Raw genomic sequence first — 17,300 nt, forward strand, 5'->3', positions numbered from 1 at the left:
TATGTTGCGTGTGTTCTGGATAGAATTTGTTTTGGCACATAGTCTAGAAATTCACATAAAGTGCCACTGAATTAAAAGCAAATTGCGCACACAGGGAAAAAATATATATACATATATTTTTAAAGATTTTATTTATGTATTGGACAGAGACACAGTGAGAGAGGGAACACAAGGATGGGGAGTGGGAGAGGGAGAAGCAGGCTTCCCGTCGAGCAGGGAGCCAGATGCGGAGCTTCATCCCAGGACCCTGGGATCAGGACCTGAGCCAAAGGCAGACGCCCAATGAATGAGCCTCCCAGGTGCCCCAGGGAAAAATATTTTTTGAAAGCTTCAAACAAAGTCTAAGGGATGACAATCCTTGGAAGAAGAACAGTAAACAAGTGAAGTATCAAGCAGTGATACGTGAGTTAGAAATTGTAGTTCTGGGTAATGTACCTCAATTGAAGAGGCTACCTACCTTTAATTTGGTTGGTTGTGGTTAACATAGTTGATCTGGGGACCCTATTTAGATACAACCTCAAATGGCAAAGTTAGATCTCTTTATCTACAGATTTTATTGTGAAAGGAATATATTTTTCTTCAATGTATTAAAGAACCAAAATTACAATTATTAATGAAGTCCTAGAATGTGAAAATGCTTCCCTCTTTGAACCCTATCTGTATTTATACCTTCTGGTCGTGAAACAGTTTTTATTTTGGCCCCAAAAGCATCTATACAAATGAGAAAAAGTTTTCCTGAAGCATCCCCTCATTTGTATGACCCCCCCAAGGCCAAATTCACTGACTGTATGGGGGGGTCAATAATTACTTGGGGGGCACCTGCATGTTAAGCATCTGATGCTTGATTTCGGCTCAGGTCATGATCTCAGGGTCCTGAGATCGAGACCTGAGTCAGGCTCAGTGCTCAGCATGGAGTCTGCTTGAGATTCTCTTTCCCTCTCTCCCTCTGCCCCTTCCCCACCCCCTTCTCTCAAACAAATAAATAAATCTTTAGGAAAAATAATCAATTACTTTGTCTACGGAATCACCTACTGCACAGATTCCAAGAAAAATATTTTGCATTCTTCTCTCAAACTCAGTATTGGGACATTTTTAAAAATACACAAACTCTCACATTCCCTAATTCTGTCTCACCCAACCATGGTATCGATAAAAGGGAATCACTTTTATTAATTCTCCTACAAATGAAAAAGACTGAGAAGTTGCAGGTGTTACATGATATTTAAACACAAGTAAGCTGGCTAGGACCTTTGACATTACCCAAAGTTGAGGAACGGGTCGATGGAAATGTCCCTCTATGTTAGAACTTACAGGCCTTTTCTCAGCTTTCTCTTTCAAGATCTGATCTGATCTCATCTCATCTGATCCTCCATCCCCATTCCACTTTACAGACCTTTAGTCTTGTGACTTTCCATCCTTTCAGGACCTGGCTTAGGCATCTCCTCCAGGAAGCCTTCCTTGATTACCCAGGGCAGCATGATTTCAAAGCACCCACTGCTTATGCCAGTAACCTGCAGCTGGGTGGCTTTGCTTGGGTAACATTCAAGTTGTCCACTGACCACTTGTCACAGGCACTGCTCAAGCACTGAATGATGAATTGAACTAAGTATCCTGAGAATTTGATTATCAATCTTTTTACTTCTAGTCCATAATTCTTGGAATAGGCCATGATTCTTTCCACACAGTTATCATCATGGTTATGGTTACGATTATACTGGTGGATGATAACAATGGTCACATCCATTTGTGTGGACAGAAAGCTCTCCCTTCGATTGAGACATCGTTTCTGACTTATCTAAGTAAGAGGCCTATTTCCGGGCCTAGAGATGGAAACCAGGTGTCCGATACGATGGGATGGGAGCACTCTTAATTTTAATGGTAGCAGGGCCAAGAAGACAGCCTCCCTGGTGGTGGTAGTCAGTGGTGACAATCAGTGACAATCAGGGAGTTAGAAAAAAGGAACGCTGGGAGATGCTATTTGAGCCACGGGGGTAGCTAGCCCAAAAGCCTGGACCTACAGCAGGATTTGTGATCCCTGAGTTCAAGCTAACTTAACAAGAAGATCAGAATTCAGTATCCTATAAGCTTTTTTTTTTTTTTTTAAATGCTTTTGAAACAGAGGATCCTAGGGGAAGAGAGAAAAAAATAAAACAAGATGAAATCAGAGAGGGAGACATACCGAAAGAGACTCTGAATCATAGGAAACAAACTGGGCGTTGCTAGACAGGAGTGGGGTGAGAAGATAGGGGTAACAGGTGATGGACATGAAGGAGGGCACGTGATGGGATGAGCACCGGGTGTCCTAAAAGACTGACGAATCACTGACCTCTACGTCTGAAACCCATAATACCTTCTATGTTCCTTGAAATTAAATTTTAAATTGAATTTAAAATTTAATTTAAATTTTTAAAAAATGTTTAAAAATTTTTAAATGCTTTCGACATTTCTCAGATTCCCCTTTCAAATTTCCCTTTTGTTTTCCACACATACTGGAAATTGAAAATCCAGTCTGTCTCCACTCTGTCAAGGGCAATGAATAATGGGTTTTTCCCTTTGCCTGAGCAAGCACGGGGGCCAGAAGAACTTGGTGAAACAACACACAACCAAGTTAAAGACACCTAACAGAATAGGAAAATCTGGAGGGAGGGTAGGAGCCACCTGCTCAGTGGCAAACCCAGGAAGGTTCAGAGTGTATTATACCAAGATTGGCAGCTTTTTACAATAGACAAACATTGCGTTAGATGGAATACCTTCCATTCCACGCACAAAAACACAATTGCATAAAAATCCTAAGTACATTACTTGCAGAAATGCAGAGAACACACGCTGTATATTCTCTACAGCATAGAGCAGCACGGGTTTGTGTAGAGATGGATGAAGGTGTGCTCGTTTATGAACAATAAGCCTTCTTCCTCTCGACAATTTAAACAAGGTCTGTTTTCCCTATGACTCTGACACAAAATGCAAACACTGCTCTTCCGTCCTAAAAATAATATTGAAGCTCTAAGAGATTGCCAGTTAGTACTTTCGCATAGTTACTCAAGATGCAATTTCTAATGACAGAATTTGTCTTAAGTATGATGGAACAGCTTTTCCGTTTCATTAGTGACTTTCAAAACAGTGTAGGTAACAAATTATTTTAGAAGCTATCTAGAAATTTCCTTACTATTGTCCCAATAAGGTAATATAGGTTAATACCGATTAAATTCAAATAAATCATAGACATGAGATACTTAGAACCTACATTAATTTATATTATGAATTAGGTGCATAAAAAATTGAAGGGTATGTTCTCAATTAATCTTAAATACAAATTCGCAAGATGAATGTATTATTAACATTTCAGTGCTTCCCACCTTAAAATTTGTACAAGACTTCACCAGAAGGGGCACCTGGGTGGCTTGGTGGGTTAAGGCCTCTGTTTTCGGCTCAGGTCATTGTCTCAGGGTCCTGGGATCGAGCCTCACATTGGGCTCTCTGCGCAGCGGGGAGGCTGCTTCCCCCTCTCTCTCTGCCTGCCTCTCTGCCTACTTGTGATCTCTGTCTGTCAAATAAACAAAATCTTAAAAAAAAAAAAAAAAAAGACTTCACCAGAAGCAGCAGCATTGTGGTACAATTCTTAGGTGAAGTTTGCTGAAACTTCTTGAGATAGTCGTATCATTTTTAGATCCACTGGTTTTGAGGTTAGACAAACTGAGTAAATCTGAAAGTCTGGATTAAGTTTCTCATGTCTAGCTTAAAGATTACTGATAACGATTTATTGGAAAACATTGTTTGTTTTTTACGTAGGCTCGGCACCCATCGTGGAGTCCAACTTGGGGCTCAAACTCATGACCGAGCAAGTAAGACCTGAGCCAAGATCAAGAAACGGACGCCCAACCACCTGAGCCACAGGTACTCCTGGAAAGCATTGATTTTTTTTAAAAAATATAATCTCAGTGTGAAATTTGGGGTAACTCTTTTCCCTGGAAACCTATGGAATAGAGTTTTTCCTTCCAGAGGAAGAAAAATTGTTCATTTTCTTAGAAACTTCACTCAATATATGTCTTTAAGAAGCCAGAAATTTTGTAAATTTCCTATTGTCTAGAAAAATGGGGTCCTTCAGTCAACTGAATAGGCTCAAAATTAGAACACATTAACTAAAAAGCGCTTAACTAAGAAATTACAAAAGTAGAAGATCTCTGAAAAATACATTCCATATGGGACACACCAATCAGATACCGTTTTTTGACGGCATAAAATGCACTTACAGAACTGACCATCAGTATAACCATAAATTATTATGTAAAGTATTTCGAGAGAAAAAAATTTGGTTATTCAGTCTTCTCGATTGAGCTCTATGTAAATAGAAATTTTCTCTAAGGACTACTTTTGGTATAAAAGTTAAACTGACCCAAAAGTATGTGTTGGGGGTGGGGGATAACCTGAGATTTTAGATGTGAAGTGTAAATGATCAAAACAGGTTCTTTAAATCAACCAGCATTAAAATATAATCATAGAAATCGGAGTAAGTGCAAAGTGCCACAACGTCACCGTTACCAGTATTAACCAAAGAGTTAGAGGAGTAAAAATATTAGAGAAGTGAGGCTTTCAGACCAGAATTGGCGGGGGGGAGGGGGAAGGTTTGGATAAAATTTTAAGTACTCATGGATAATGAAACAATGGGGTCTATGTGGGAGTCATTCTCCAAAATGGAGCACGTAACTGGTAAGTAGACTCTTTTATCTGTAGGCAAGCCACTGCATGGACAGAAGGGAGGAAGGGAGGGAGGAAATCGGCATTGTCAGGGAGGCCTGGGCTCTCATTCCTTGGGGGGCCTTTCTAGTGCACTGGCCTCCTTTACATGAAGGAAGGCAAAAGCCGGCTTGAACGTGCCATCGCCACTCTGTTGTGAAAAGCAAAGGAAGGTGGCCCACAGAAAACCACAGAGTCCCGTGTAAGCCGTCCTCCAGTGAACAGGAACCAGGCCGAAGTTGGTCAGCTGTAACAGAAAGAAAGAGTGTTCTAGAGCTCCATGTCAACCTCTGCCATCAGTTAGCATTTTTTAAAAAAATTTTCTTTAAAAGATTTTATTTATTTATTTGACAGTGAGAGAGGGAACACAAGCAGGCGGAGTGGGAAAGGGAGAAGCAGGTTTCCCACCAAGCAGGGAGCCCGATGCAGGGCTGGATCCCAGGACCCTGGGATCATGCCCTGAGCGGAAGGCAGATGCTTAACGACTAAGCCGCCCAGGGACCCCCATAATTAGCATTCTGAGTAGTTGGAAACTCACCTGCACAAAAGGCCAGTACATCAGACCGCTCTGGAATACAGAAAAACTCAATTAGTATGCCTTTTAATCACAAAGAAACAATGCGGAAGATTAAGAAATACCAGGCAGATAAAACCCGGAGGTGAGATTGTATTTCAGACTAAGCCGATTACATCAGACTCCTTAAAGTCCCTCCAGTAGGAGAGGGTGGGAGCAGTGCAAAGAGCTTGGAGGTGTGAGGCGATTATAGGAGTCATAGCCACAGGTCCAGAGTGAAAAGGCGTCCAGAATCAATACCATTTCTGTTAAACAGCCGTTTTCAAAATAACAACATATATATATATGTTAGCCCAGGCAAATGCTACAGGAATATATTTATAAAAGGATCATCAGTCAAGTTTTAAATTTGTCACTCTTCATGGAATGATTTGTTAATAATATGTTCTACTTGGGTGTCTGGGTGGTTCATCACTTAAGTGTCTGCCTTCGGCTCAGGTCACGATCTCAGAGTCCTGGGATCGAGCCCGTCTTGGGGCTCCCTGCTCAGTGGGGAGTCTGGTTCTCCCTCTCCCTCTGCTCCTCCTCCTCCCCCTCCTCTCTCTCTCTCTGATAAATAAATAAAATCTTTTTTTTAATGATTTTATTTATTTACTTAGAGAAAGAGTGAGAGAGAGAGCATGAGAGGGGAGAGGGTCAGAGAGAGAAGCAGACTCCCTGCTGAGCAGGGAGCCCAATGCGGGACTCTGTTCTGGGACTCCAGGATCATGACCTGAGCCGAAGGCAGATGCTTAACCAACTGAGCTACCCAGGTGCCCTAAATAAAATCTTTTTAAAAAGTAATATCTTATACTATTTCAGTCAATAAGAGCCATAGGTGACTCTATTTTATCTAAAATGTTTGATTTTTTTTGTTGTTAAAAAAAGATTTAAGGCAAATAATATATTCTACTATTTCTTACCATAGAATAAATTTAACTGACATTCTTGTGTATTACAAAATGCCCCCCAAAAGGGAATGATTTGTTGTTGCTGCTGTTTTGTTATTGTTGTTGTTTGGGGGAGGGGGAACAGAACTGTATTCTTCAAAAATATTAGTGTTGTAACAGGAAAGAGAAGGCTGAGGAAAAGTTCCCAATTAGTGGAGACTAAAGAGACCCAGCAACTAAACCCACTACTTGACCCTAGATTGGATCCTGTACTAAAAGGAAAAAGAGGGGTGCCTGGTGGCTCAGTGGGTTGAGCCTCTGCCTTCGGCTCGGGTCATGATCTCAGGGTCCTGGGATAGAGCCCCACATCGCGCTCTCTGCTCAGCGGGGAGCCTGCTCCCCCACCTCTCTCTCTGCCTGCCTCTGCCTACTTGTGATCTCTCTCTGTCAAATAAATAAAAATTTAAAAAAAAATCTTTAAAAGGAAAAAGAAATGCTATAAAGGCCATCAGATAGTCAATTGACAAACATGGCAGAAGGAAGGTGAATGAGATAAAAGGCTCACTACCATTGTTAAATGTACTGAAGTTGCTAACTCTGCCGGAGTTTCCTAGAGAACTATTTATTCTTAGAAAATCGATACTCAGAAAATAGATACTTAAATGTCCTAGGGTAAAGGGTAATTCTGCGTGCCACTTAGTCTCAAATGCTTCCGGGAAACAGACAGAAAGATGGATGGATATAGATGATCCGGCCAGAAAGTAATAATGGGCAAAACGTTAACCGTGAGTGACTATGGGTAAAGGGTATTCTTTGAACTATTCATGTTACTTTTCCATCAGTTTGAAATTATTTCCAAATTAAAGTTTTCAAAAACGATGAAAGAGATGAATGTAATTATCCGATAAATTCCTAAGAGGTAATATTCCTGAGCCCCCCTACGCTAGCTCGTGGAAAGTGACAGAAATGGCATGCCATCTGCAAAACACACAAAAAACCAAAAAAACCCCACCAAATCAACCAAAATCTCAAATAGTACCTACATGTCAGCAACAGATAAACTAGGCAGTGTCCCTTCTACCTTTATCCGAAGAATGTGGATTGGGCAGGGGGTTGACTCCTTAGCCACCCAAAAAGAAAAAGAAAAAAAAAAAAAAGCAGCTCTCCTCTTACTCACATATCCTTTGGGTTACAAGAAAGCCTTTAGTGACAGATTCTTTTTGGATGCTTCTTGTTTTCCGACTTCTACCATTTGTGCTCTTGGTTTCATTGATCAAGTTGACTTGAGAGGCTGGTTTTAACGCAGTTTCTTCCATATCTAATATCCCTAGCTCTGGGCTCTCCTCTGTGCACCTGGAAATCTCCCTTGGATGTTCTTTTTTTTTTTTTTTTTTTTAAGATTTATTTATTTGAGAGAGAGGAGCACAAGCAAGGGCGAGCAGCAGGCAAAGGGAGAGGGAGAAGCAGACTACTCTGAGCAGGGAGCCCAATGCGGGACTCGATCCCAGGACCCTGAGATTATGACCTGACCCGAAGGCAGATGCTTAACCGACTGAGCCACCCAGGTGGCCCTCCCTTTGTATGTTCTAAAGGCATCTAGAATTCAGCATTTCTCAAACTGAAATCATCTTTCTTTCTTTTTCCAATTGGCTCACTATGTCCTCTCTCAAGTATTGAGTCACCACTCATGGAGTGACTCAAGCCAGAAACCTGTGGGTCATCCTAGGTGGTCCTTGCCCATTACCCCGACCACCATTCACCCAGAGCTACCAATTCTGCCTCCTCAATAGCTCTCCAATTATCCCTATTCCCATTCCCTGTGTCTTATGTGAACTTGGTTACCTAACACTCCAGCTGGTTTCTCTTGCCACTATTCCTGACATCCAGGATCCTTGGCATGACGTTCAACACCCAACAAAGTTGGCCTCTTCATTAAAGGAGGAGAATTTGAAGCATCTGCAAATCCCCGTTTAAAGCCTCTTTCTTCCCCAATTCTGCTCGCTTGCTCTTTTCTTAAATGTTAAATGTATACACCTCCACAGGATCCATGACATAGTGGGAAAACATGTTCCTTTTTCCAAAATAGAGCCGAAGAAAATCGCATTCGGATGACGCAACAGGCTCACAATTTCTGCCCCAGGAGAAGTAACAAGTTCTGAATACTCTTTCCCCTTAAAAGAAGAACAGGGCGCCTGGGTGGCTCAGTGGGTTAAGCTGCTGCCTTCAGCTCAGGTCATGGTCTCAGGGTCCTGGGATCGAGTCCCCACATCGGGCTTTCTGCTCAGCAGACAGCCTGCTTCCCTCTGCCTCTCTGCCTACCTGTGATCTCTTTAAATAAATAAATTTTATTTATAAATAAATAAATAAAATAAAATAAATATATAAAATCTTTAAAAAAAAAAAAAAAGAAAGAAAGAAAAGAACAGGACCGTCCCTGAGCATGTGGCCGCCACGCTCCCTGTCATCTCCCTGCAACCATCAAGTGGACGATGCTGATGCTGGGGCTCAGTGTCAATAGAAAATGCCAGAAGGAGTACAGGCAATAGCAGGTGTGGCTTGACACGATCTCCGATAGGGAATTAAGTACATGCGAAGCCCAAGGCCAGTCTGTATATTCTACAATCCTGAAACTTCACTTCATTGGGATTGGTAAAAATCAAGCTTCCTGTAGGCTAGAGATGGAAGGCATCCCTGCTTTTGGCAGGCCTCACGGATACTGCTCAATATATCTCTATTGAATAAGGTAATAAATATTTGTTGGACTGGGGTGTGAATATTTGCCCTGAGCAAACAGTACAACAGGCGACTTGCTTTAAGCCTAGAAGTAATCTTGGGGAACGGTATCCTTCACAAGGACTCAGCAGAATGGACACCTGGGAACATTGGCTCCGGAATGATTCCATTCATCACTCACGTTCTGCTTTTCCTATTTTGCAATAGCCTCTTTGGCTCCAAAATTCACTAAATAAACTGTAATCGCTAATAAGAGTAAATTTAAAAAACAGGAATCATCGCGGACATTGACCAAAACTCAGAGATACCCGTGTATAGAAGCTCCTAACTTAGAGACACTCTTAAAGCTTCTTCTCATTTCTCTCTCAAAACAAATTTAAGATCTCTCTGTCAAAATACTATACCCTTGTGCCAACCAACTGGAACCCTTGAGAATAGTTCTTAAAGGGCACCTGGGTGGCTCAGTTGGTTAAGTGACTGCCTTTGGCTCAGGTCATGATCCTGAAGTCCCAGGATTGAGTCCCACATTGGGCTCCTGGCTCAGCAGGGAGTCTGCTTCTCCCTCTCACCCTCCCCTCTCTCCTGCTCTCTCTCTCTCTCAAATTAATAAAATCTTTAAAAAAAATTAGTTTTCTTAAAATGTATCTCATGTTACAAATATACTAAAAGATTTTGGTTGCCTTTCCAAAGTCTGTCTTACCTTGTACGTATTCCAGAATTTCTGTTTCAGGTCCAAAAATATGTCATCCTTTTCTTGGAGAATACTCATACCTATTTGTAAAAACACACACCACAGGAAATTTGCAAGACTCAGTAGAAAGAAAACTGTAACAGTTCAAGTTTTCTCTTCTCATATGCGAAGTACCCACAGTACCTCTCGTTCATTATGTCCCTTCTGACCTGACAGTGACAACAACATGACCTCCATTCTAAAATGAGATAAATCTTTTTAAAAAATAAATAGAATTAAAAAAATAAAACTAGATAAATCTTGAATGATGAATATGAAGTGAAAATAACAGGGTCCCAAAGAGATAGCAGAAAGATATATATTTATATATAAATGAGTTGTATTATATATAAATTGTAAGAGAATTCACAATGTTCAGATAGCAGGACGATCAGTGACTTTTCTTCTCTGCCTTCCAAACTTTTTGTAAAACGTTTAACATTTTTAAAAATTAGGGTGTCTGGATGGTTGGTTAAGCATCTGCCTTCTGCTTGGGTCTTGATCCCAGGGTCCTGGAAAGGAGCCCCACATGGGTGCTCCCTGCTCAGTGGGGAGTCTGCTTCTCCCTCTCCCTCTGCCCCTCTCCCTGGCTTGTGCTCTAGCTCCCACTCATGTGCATGCTCTTTCTCTCTCTCTCTTTCTCTCTCTCTCTCTCTCAAATGAGTAAAATCTTTAAATAAATAAATTTTTTAAAAATTTAATTTCCTTCTTAAAAAAAAAAAAAAAGGCTGATGGACCCTGGGTATTTTGGCAACTACCAAGTTCCCATCAGCCTTCTAATCAGAATTATCCCTATCAGAATTTGAAAGCAGAACACCAATTCAGCCTTTCTAAAAACATTCTGAAAACTTTGTATGTTCAACAACCCTGAGAAGAAATTCAGGGAGCAAAGACAAAAATCCTCCTATTTTAGAAAGGAGTAAAAATAAAAGTGCTTTAAAAAGTCTCCTTCAAATCCGATTAGGAGGAAGGGGAAATGAGTGAGGTTTTTTTTTTAGTCAATTGCAAGAGCTTCTTAGAACAGGATTTATAAGAATACCTGGTAGTATCAGGTTCCACTAAATAATAATTAATAAGCACTAAGCACTCTTTATGCCTTATTTCATTGGACACCTGTCCCTCCCACCCACCCAAACAATCCGCTGAGGCTGGGAGTTACAGAGGCAGAAAAGAAGCTCGGAGAGGTTAATACGGGACCAAGTCCAACCGAGGTGTGGGTTCCAGACCAGACCTCTCCATCACAATCTGAGCTCCCCAAGGTGGCCCCAGCACAAAGGATCACCTGATATAGGCAATTTTCAAGTCGGAAATGCCTTGAACAAACATCCGCCCCACCCCACCCCGCCCCCTTCGCTTTCACACTAGGAGAAGGATGGAAATTGGACCAGAAATCTACAAAGCAAAGCAAAGCAGCCAACTGGGTCGAATCCGAGTCAGGAGCCTCAGATTTAAATCACCAGCCTCCTGGGGCCCCTTCCGGGCTTCAGACATAACAACACTCAAGACTGAGAACTGGCTTCTGTTGTCTTCGGGCAAGTCAGTTAACCTCCTTTTGAGACTCAGTTTCCTTCTCTGTAACACGGGAAGAACAAAGAGGATCTGCCTCCTGGGTTGTTTGAGTTCCTAAAGGCCCAGCCCCTAGGTCCCAACTCCTTCACCGGGGTTCAAGGCAATTGTAGTGATGGACCTGAGGAGCCCTCTGCAGATGTGGCCTGGAAGTCACACCGTGAGACCAGGCACCCAGCAGCGCCCCCTCCCTGGGTCCTTTATGTCGCTGCCCCTGCGGTTGAGACTCCCAGGTCGTTCATGCTTCCTCTGGGCTTTGTGAGAAAAGGAACCAGACCTGGCTCCCCAAAATAAGATCCAAAGGGCGGTGTCGGTTTCTTCAAGACACTGATGTGACCCCCATGACCTGGTTTAGAAGGCACCAGCAGCTACTGCAAAGAAGACCTTCTTGGGTCTCCTCTAGACCTTCTCTATCCCTACATGCCAGGCCCAGGACCCTTGGATTTTCTTGGGGAATTGGTGACGGTCCCCCACCCTCTCTCCCTTGCAGGCTATTGAAAATGCTAGGGAGGGTGGAGGCCACAGAACCCCGCCCACTGTTTCTGGTATTTAAGGCCCGAAGGAGGATTCCCAAAGTCTGGCCTTTGGCCCCAGGGCGATTTTCTGAGGAGGGGCCTCCCAGGACTTTCACAGGCAGAGAGTTCTCCAAGGAAGGGTCCAAGGTCCACTCACATTTTCTTGGCTTTTCACAGAGGGACGGAACCCCAAAGGAGAATCTTGTTACCAAAGCAGGACTAAGACCTTGAGCATGAAGTTTCTGGGGGAACCTCAGGTTCCACCTGCTCTGCTCCCATGGTCTTGAGGCTCCTTGCATTTGCTTGGTGTGTTGAAAAGGAGTGTCTGCCAGGGGAAAGGAGGCCCATAGTTCCAGGCGGAGATTTTCTTGGGAGCAGGACAGCCCGGTCCCACGACTGGGTCACAGCTGTGGCAGCCACCATGGCCACAGGCTGTGATTGCCTCGACATACATGTGGACTTTTTCCAGGGGGAAATGGAACCCCAGGCCTGCCTCCCTCCAGTTCTAGCCAATGCCCCAGCCCCCCCTGAAACCTTTATACTCAACCCTGGAGTCCCAACTGCGATCCGGGACCCTAACCCCTTCACTCCCCGCAGGCACCACCTCTCAACTTCTCCCACTTAATCTCTGGTTCCCAGACTTCTCAGCTCTGGCACCTCAACCCTGGCCCTCTCAAGAGACCTCCTGAAATTCTGCCTCCACCTCCGCCCCCCACGGCCTCCAGCCCTAATCGATCCCAGAGGCCCCGGCTCCCACTCCATCCCAGCCCCCTGCAGACCCCAGCCCTGGGCCCCGCCAGCCCCTGCCTCCAGTCCACCCAACCTTGGATCCTTTGCTCCCCTACCCCTGGCGGATCTCGCCCTGGCCCCTAATCCCCGTCCCAACCCCTCACCGGCATAGAAGGCCGAGACGGCCACGGGCCCGCCGATCGCCTGGTCGCACAGCACCTTGGCCAGCACGGTGCGCGGCGCACGGCCCGGCAGCGCGCGCTCCAGCAGGCGCAGCCACACGTAGTTGAAGTTGGCGTGGAAGGTCACGGCCACGGTGGCCACGCGCCGCGTCTGCTGCCAGTCGGCCGGACCGCCCCGCAGCCGCTGCTGCAGCGCGTCGCCGGCGGAGAAGAGCGCCGCGTAGAGCAGCACGTTCGTGGGCCACGGGTAGCGCCGGACCGCGCGCAGCATCGCCGGCCACCAAGCCGCCATGCCCGCGCGGGGGGCGCCCGCCAGCGACCGCGGCGCCGGCTCCCTGGGCCACGCCCGCCCGCCGGCCCTGCCCTCCGCGCCGCCTCCGCCACCTGCACCTGTCTTCCCAGATGCTCCCGAGCCATTGGGCGCCCCGAGCACACCCAACCCGCGCCGTCCAATCCCCTGGCCACTAGCCACCGTGGGGCTGAGCTTTAAAAATGCGGCCGGTGCACGGAATGCATGATCCATTTCCATGAAATGTCCCGAATAGGCTAATGCTTAACGACAGAAAATAGACCCGTGGTTGTCAGAGAGTGGGCGGGCGGGGGGGGGATGCGAAGTGACGGGGTGTGCGGTTCTTTGGGGGATGATTCTATGGTATGTGAATTAAATCTCAAAAAAAAAAAAAAAAAAGGTTGAAAGAGATGGGAAGAAAAGGGCGAAAGAAGGGATACCAAAATCCAGTTACCCAGAGGGCGGTGTATGTTAAATGTTTATATGCAAAGAATTCATGCTTCCAACGCACGCAGTCCGGTGTCCTGTCACTTAGGAGACAAATCCGGAACCTGAAATGTGAAGCTTTTCGTGAATGGGAAGTGAGGCTGGAGGGACCTAATGCCTTCTCTTCAGTGCGTGACTCACTGAATATTGCCTCGCAAAACATGCTGAGCTCCCAGGCAGTGTTCCAAAAACGGGGGGGGAGAGGGGCGGTGTCCAATGGGGACCTCAAGGTACCATCTCTGACCCCAGGGAACTCAGTCCTCCTTGCTTTTTCTTCCTTCCCTGACGCCTCCAAACCTATTCTCATTCTCTCCCTTCTATCCATTTTATTCCTATTTTATTTCATTTTTTAAGAAGATTTATTTTATTGGAAAGAAAGCACGCGTGAGCGGAGGGAAGGGGCAGATGGAGAGGGAAAGCATCAGGCGCCCCTCATTTGAATTTGTTTTAATTTTAACTTTTCATTTCGAAATTATTCCAGACTTAGAAAAAAGTTGCAAAAATAGTACAGAGTTCCCATATAGGCATCACCCAAGCTTCCCTAAATACTGACATCTTGCATAACCGTAGTACCATGATCAAAACCAGAAAATAATTGCTGATGTAATACTGTTACGTAATCTACAGACCTCATTCAGATTATTGCCAGTTGTCCCATTAAAGTCCTTTCTCCAGGTATCCAGTCCCGGATCTCTCTGCATTGCATTGAATTGTTACGTATCTATCACTCTGGGGACTGATGGATTGTTTTGAATACTTGCTCCACTTGTCCACCTTATTGTTGTGGACTGAATCAGGTATGTTGGAGCCCTAACCCCCAGTATCTCAGAATGTGATTGTTTTGGAGATAGAGCCTTTAAAAGAGGTAATCGAGGGCGCCTGGGTGGCTCAGTGGGTTAAGGCCTCTGCCTTCCGCTCAGGTCATGATCCCAGGGTCTTGGGGTCAAGCCCCGCATCGGGCTCTCCGCTCAGCAGGGAGCCTGCTTCCCCCACCCTGCCTGCCTCTCTGCCGACTTGTGATCTCTGTCAATTAAATAAATAAAATCTTTAAAAAAAAAAAAGAGGTAATTGAGACCCTAGTCCAATCTGACTGATGTCCTCGTAAGAAGAAGAAATTTGTACACAGAGACACGCCAGGGCAGTGCACGCACAGAGGAAAGACAACGTGGGAACCCTGTGAGAGAAGGAATCCACCTGCCAGCCAAGGAGAGAGGCTTCCGGAGAAACCAGCCCAGCTGACACCTTGACTTTGGACTTCAAACCTCCTGAACTGTGAGAAAAATCGTTTTATTTTTTAACCCACCTGGTCTGTGGTATTTTGTTCTGGCAGCCCTGGTTGGCTAATACACCCATTCTCTTCAATTCTTAGGAGTCTGCCAATTTCTGTGTTCTTTGACCCTTTCTATTTGCTCAAAGTCAGCAGCCAGGCCGCCCTCCCACCCCCATTCTGCTGTCGCACAATCATTTCTGACTCTGACCTGCCTGTCTCCCTCTTAGAAGGACCCTTGCGATTACATTCCATCTGGATTATCCAGGATAATCTCCGTATCTCAAGATCCTTACCTCAAGGGTCATCTACAAAGTCCCTTTTGCTGTGTAAAATAAAGTATTTCTGGGGATTCAGGTGTGGACATCTTTGGAGGGCCATTATTCAGCCTACTCTACCCCCCTTTATCACATCTTCCTTCTCTGTAACCCTTCTGATCGCTTCTGACAACCATTGATTATGTTAGCTGAAATGAAATTGCCCATTTTCTCAATGTGTATAGATTAGGACTATCTGTTGGTCCGGCACTTTTTCATTCAGTCAGTCAATAGATCAATATTCTCGAGCACTATGATATGCCAAGCATATGTAAACTATGCGCTTGTGGCAAGGATTTGTATTCGCAATGCCTTTTTAAAAAATCTGATTGCCCAGGGACGCCTGGGTGGCTCAGTTGGTTAAGCAGCTGCCTTCGGCTCAGGTCATGATCCCAGCGTCCTGGGATCGAGTCCCACATCGGGCTCCTTGCTCGGCGGGGAGCCTGCTTCTCCCTCTGCCTCTGCCTACCACTCTGTCTGCCTGTGCTCACTCGCTCGCTCTCTCTAACAAATAAATAAATTAAAAAAAAAATCTGATTGCCCAGAGAAAGACAGTTATCATATTGTCTCTCTGATTGGAGAAATTTGAGAGGCAGGGCAGGGGATCGTGGGGCATAGGGTGGGAAAAAATGAAACAAGACGGGATCGGGAGGGAGACAAACCATAAGAGACTCTTAATCTCAGGAAACAAACTGAGGTTTGCTGAGGGGCTGGGGGTGGCGGGAGAGGGATAGGGTGGCTGGGTTATGGACATTGGGGAGGGTATGTGCTATGGTGAGTGCTGTGAATTGTGTAAGACTGATGATTCACAGACCTGTACCCCTGGGGAAAATAATACATTATATGTTAATTAAAACAAACAAACAAACTGGGGCGCCTGGGTGGCTCAGTGGGTTAAAAAGCCTCTGCCTTCGGCTCAGGTCATGATCCCAGGGTCCTGGGATCGAGCCCTGCATCAGGCTCTCTGCTGGGCAGGGAGCCTGCCTCTCTCTCTCTCTCTCTCTCTCTCTCTCTCTACCTGCCTCTTTGCCTACTTGTGATCTCTCTCTGTCAATAAATAAATAAAATCTAGGAAAAAAAAAAAAAAAGCCTGATTGCTGCCTAGAGGAAATTGTGGCCTTCGTTACGAAAAAAAGAAAAAGAAATTTTCCCTGATGGTTCCTACACCATTCCCGTGACCAAATTTTTTAGAATACTAGAGCAAAGTTGGAGACCGGAAGCAGGAAAGCGGGGTGGGGAGCGATTAGGGTGGTGGTCAGGTGAAATACAGGAGGCCCAGTTAACTTTAAAATATCAGAGGAACAATGCATACATTTTTTGGTATAAGTATACCCCATGCAATATTTGGGTTAGACTTATACTAAAAAATTTTCACTGCTCATCTGAAATTCAAAGTGGACGGAGCACTCTCTGTTTTTTAAGCTTACTTTCCCGAATCTGGCGCCCCCAGAGGGTGGTGCTGACAATCCCTGAGAACCCACACCTGGGTCTGTTACCTACAAGGTATCCAACGTGTTAACCCATTCATTCCTAGAAACTCAGGGAGGGAGGGGAAATGCCAACGATCTGCAGGGACATAGATCCTCCAAAATCTATGGTCGTCTTTATCAATCAGCTCAAAGTATTTGCTTAATGCGAGTTGAAAGAAAGAGAAATAAATACTAAGAAGGCTGAGATGGTTTTACATGGGTTGCGATATACTTGTCTCTTCTTAAAAACAATAAAAAATCCGATTATTAAGGACAACTTATTGCTCAAGCAAATGCTGAAGGACTTGCATAGCCTTCAAGCAAGAGGAGATGCTCTAAGATAAATTAATTCATTACATCGGTGCTTCATCATCTGGGCCAGCTGTGATTCGGAGCCCTCCGGCAATAATGAGGCAACACATTCCATGTGACATTAATATCCCTGAACAGTGGGTGATGGCTGGAGAACACAGCACCGTGTGAAAATGTAAAAGAGGAATTTTGCGAGGAAGATTTTCAGCAGGGAGTAAGCTCTGATGTGGCAATTGAGTTTCAGTGAACAGCTAAGGAGCACATTAAAAACACATTAGGATGATTACAATGAATCTTATTGTAAACTTTTTTTAAAAAAGATTTTATTTATTTATTTGACAGAGAAAGACAAGGAGTGGAAGCAGGAGAGGGAGAAGCAGGCTTCCCGCCGAGCAGGGAGCCTCATGTGGGGCTCGATCCCAGGACGCAGGGATCATGACCTGAGCCGAAGGCAGACGGTTAATGACTGAGCCACCCAGGCACCCCTACGATGAAGCTTATTGTAATAGTGATTATTTCCTATTATTT

General features: G+C 44.7%; 1 protein-coding gene across 1 annotated transcript; it reads right to left on the bottom strand.

The window, feature by feature from the left end:
• Positions 1-2,108: 2,108 nt before the first annotated feature.
• MPV17L (MPV17 mitochondrial inner membrane protein like) lies at positions 2,109-12,970 on the bottom strand. Its single transcript, XM_080830311.1, has 4 exons — positions 12,615-12,970; positions 9,611-9,681; positions 5,273-5,302; positions 2,109-4,981 (listed from the first exon to the last, which is right to left on the bottom strand). Exons 1-4 carry the CDS (start codon positions 12,922-12,924, stop codon positions 4,802-4,804), a joined length of 591 nt encoding a protein of 196 aa, XP_080686437.1. The 5' UTR covers positions 12,925-12,970; the 3' UTR covers positions 2,109-4,801.
• Positions 12,971-17,300: the final 4,330 nt, after the last annotated feature.

This window comes from Martes martes, assembly GCF_963455335.1.
Source record: "Martes martes genome assembly, chromosome: 18".
NCBI lineage: Eukaryota > Metazoa > Chordata > Mammalia > Carnivora > Mustelidae > Martes > Martes martes.

Bases quoted from the DNA above. Each gene is read 5' to 3' on its own strand.
- MPV17L (XM_080830311.1), bottom strand. From the start codon at position 12,924: ATGGCGGCTTGGTGGCCGGCGATGCTGCGCGCGGTCCGGCGCTACCCG. The intron at 5,303-9,610 runs GTAAGACAGACT...TCTGTATTCCAG, and splicing joins AATTCTGGAATACGTACAAG to AGCGGTCTGATGTACTGGCC. The intron at 4,982-5,272 runs GTGAGTTTCCAA...TTTCTGTTACAG, and splicing joins TGTACTGGCCTTTTGTGCAG to CTGACCAACTTCGGCCTGGT.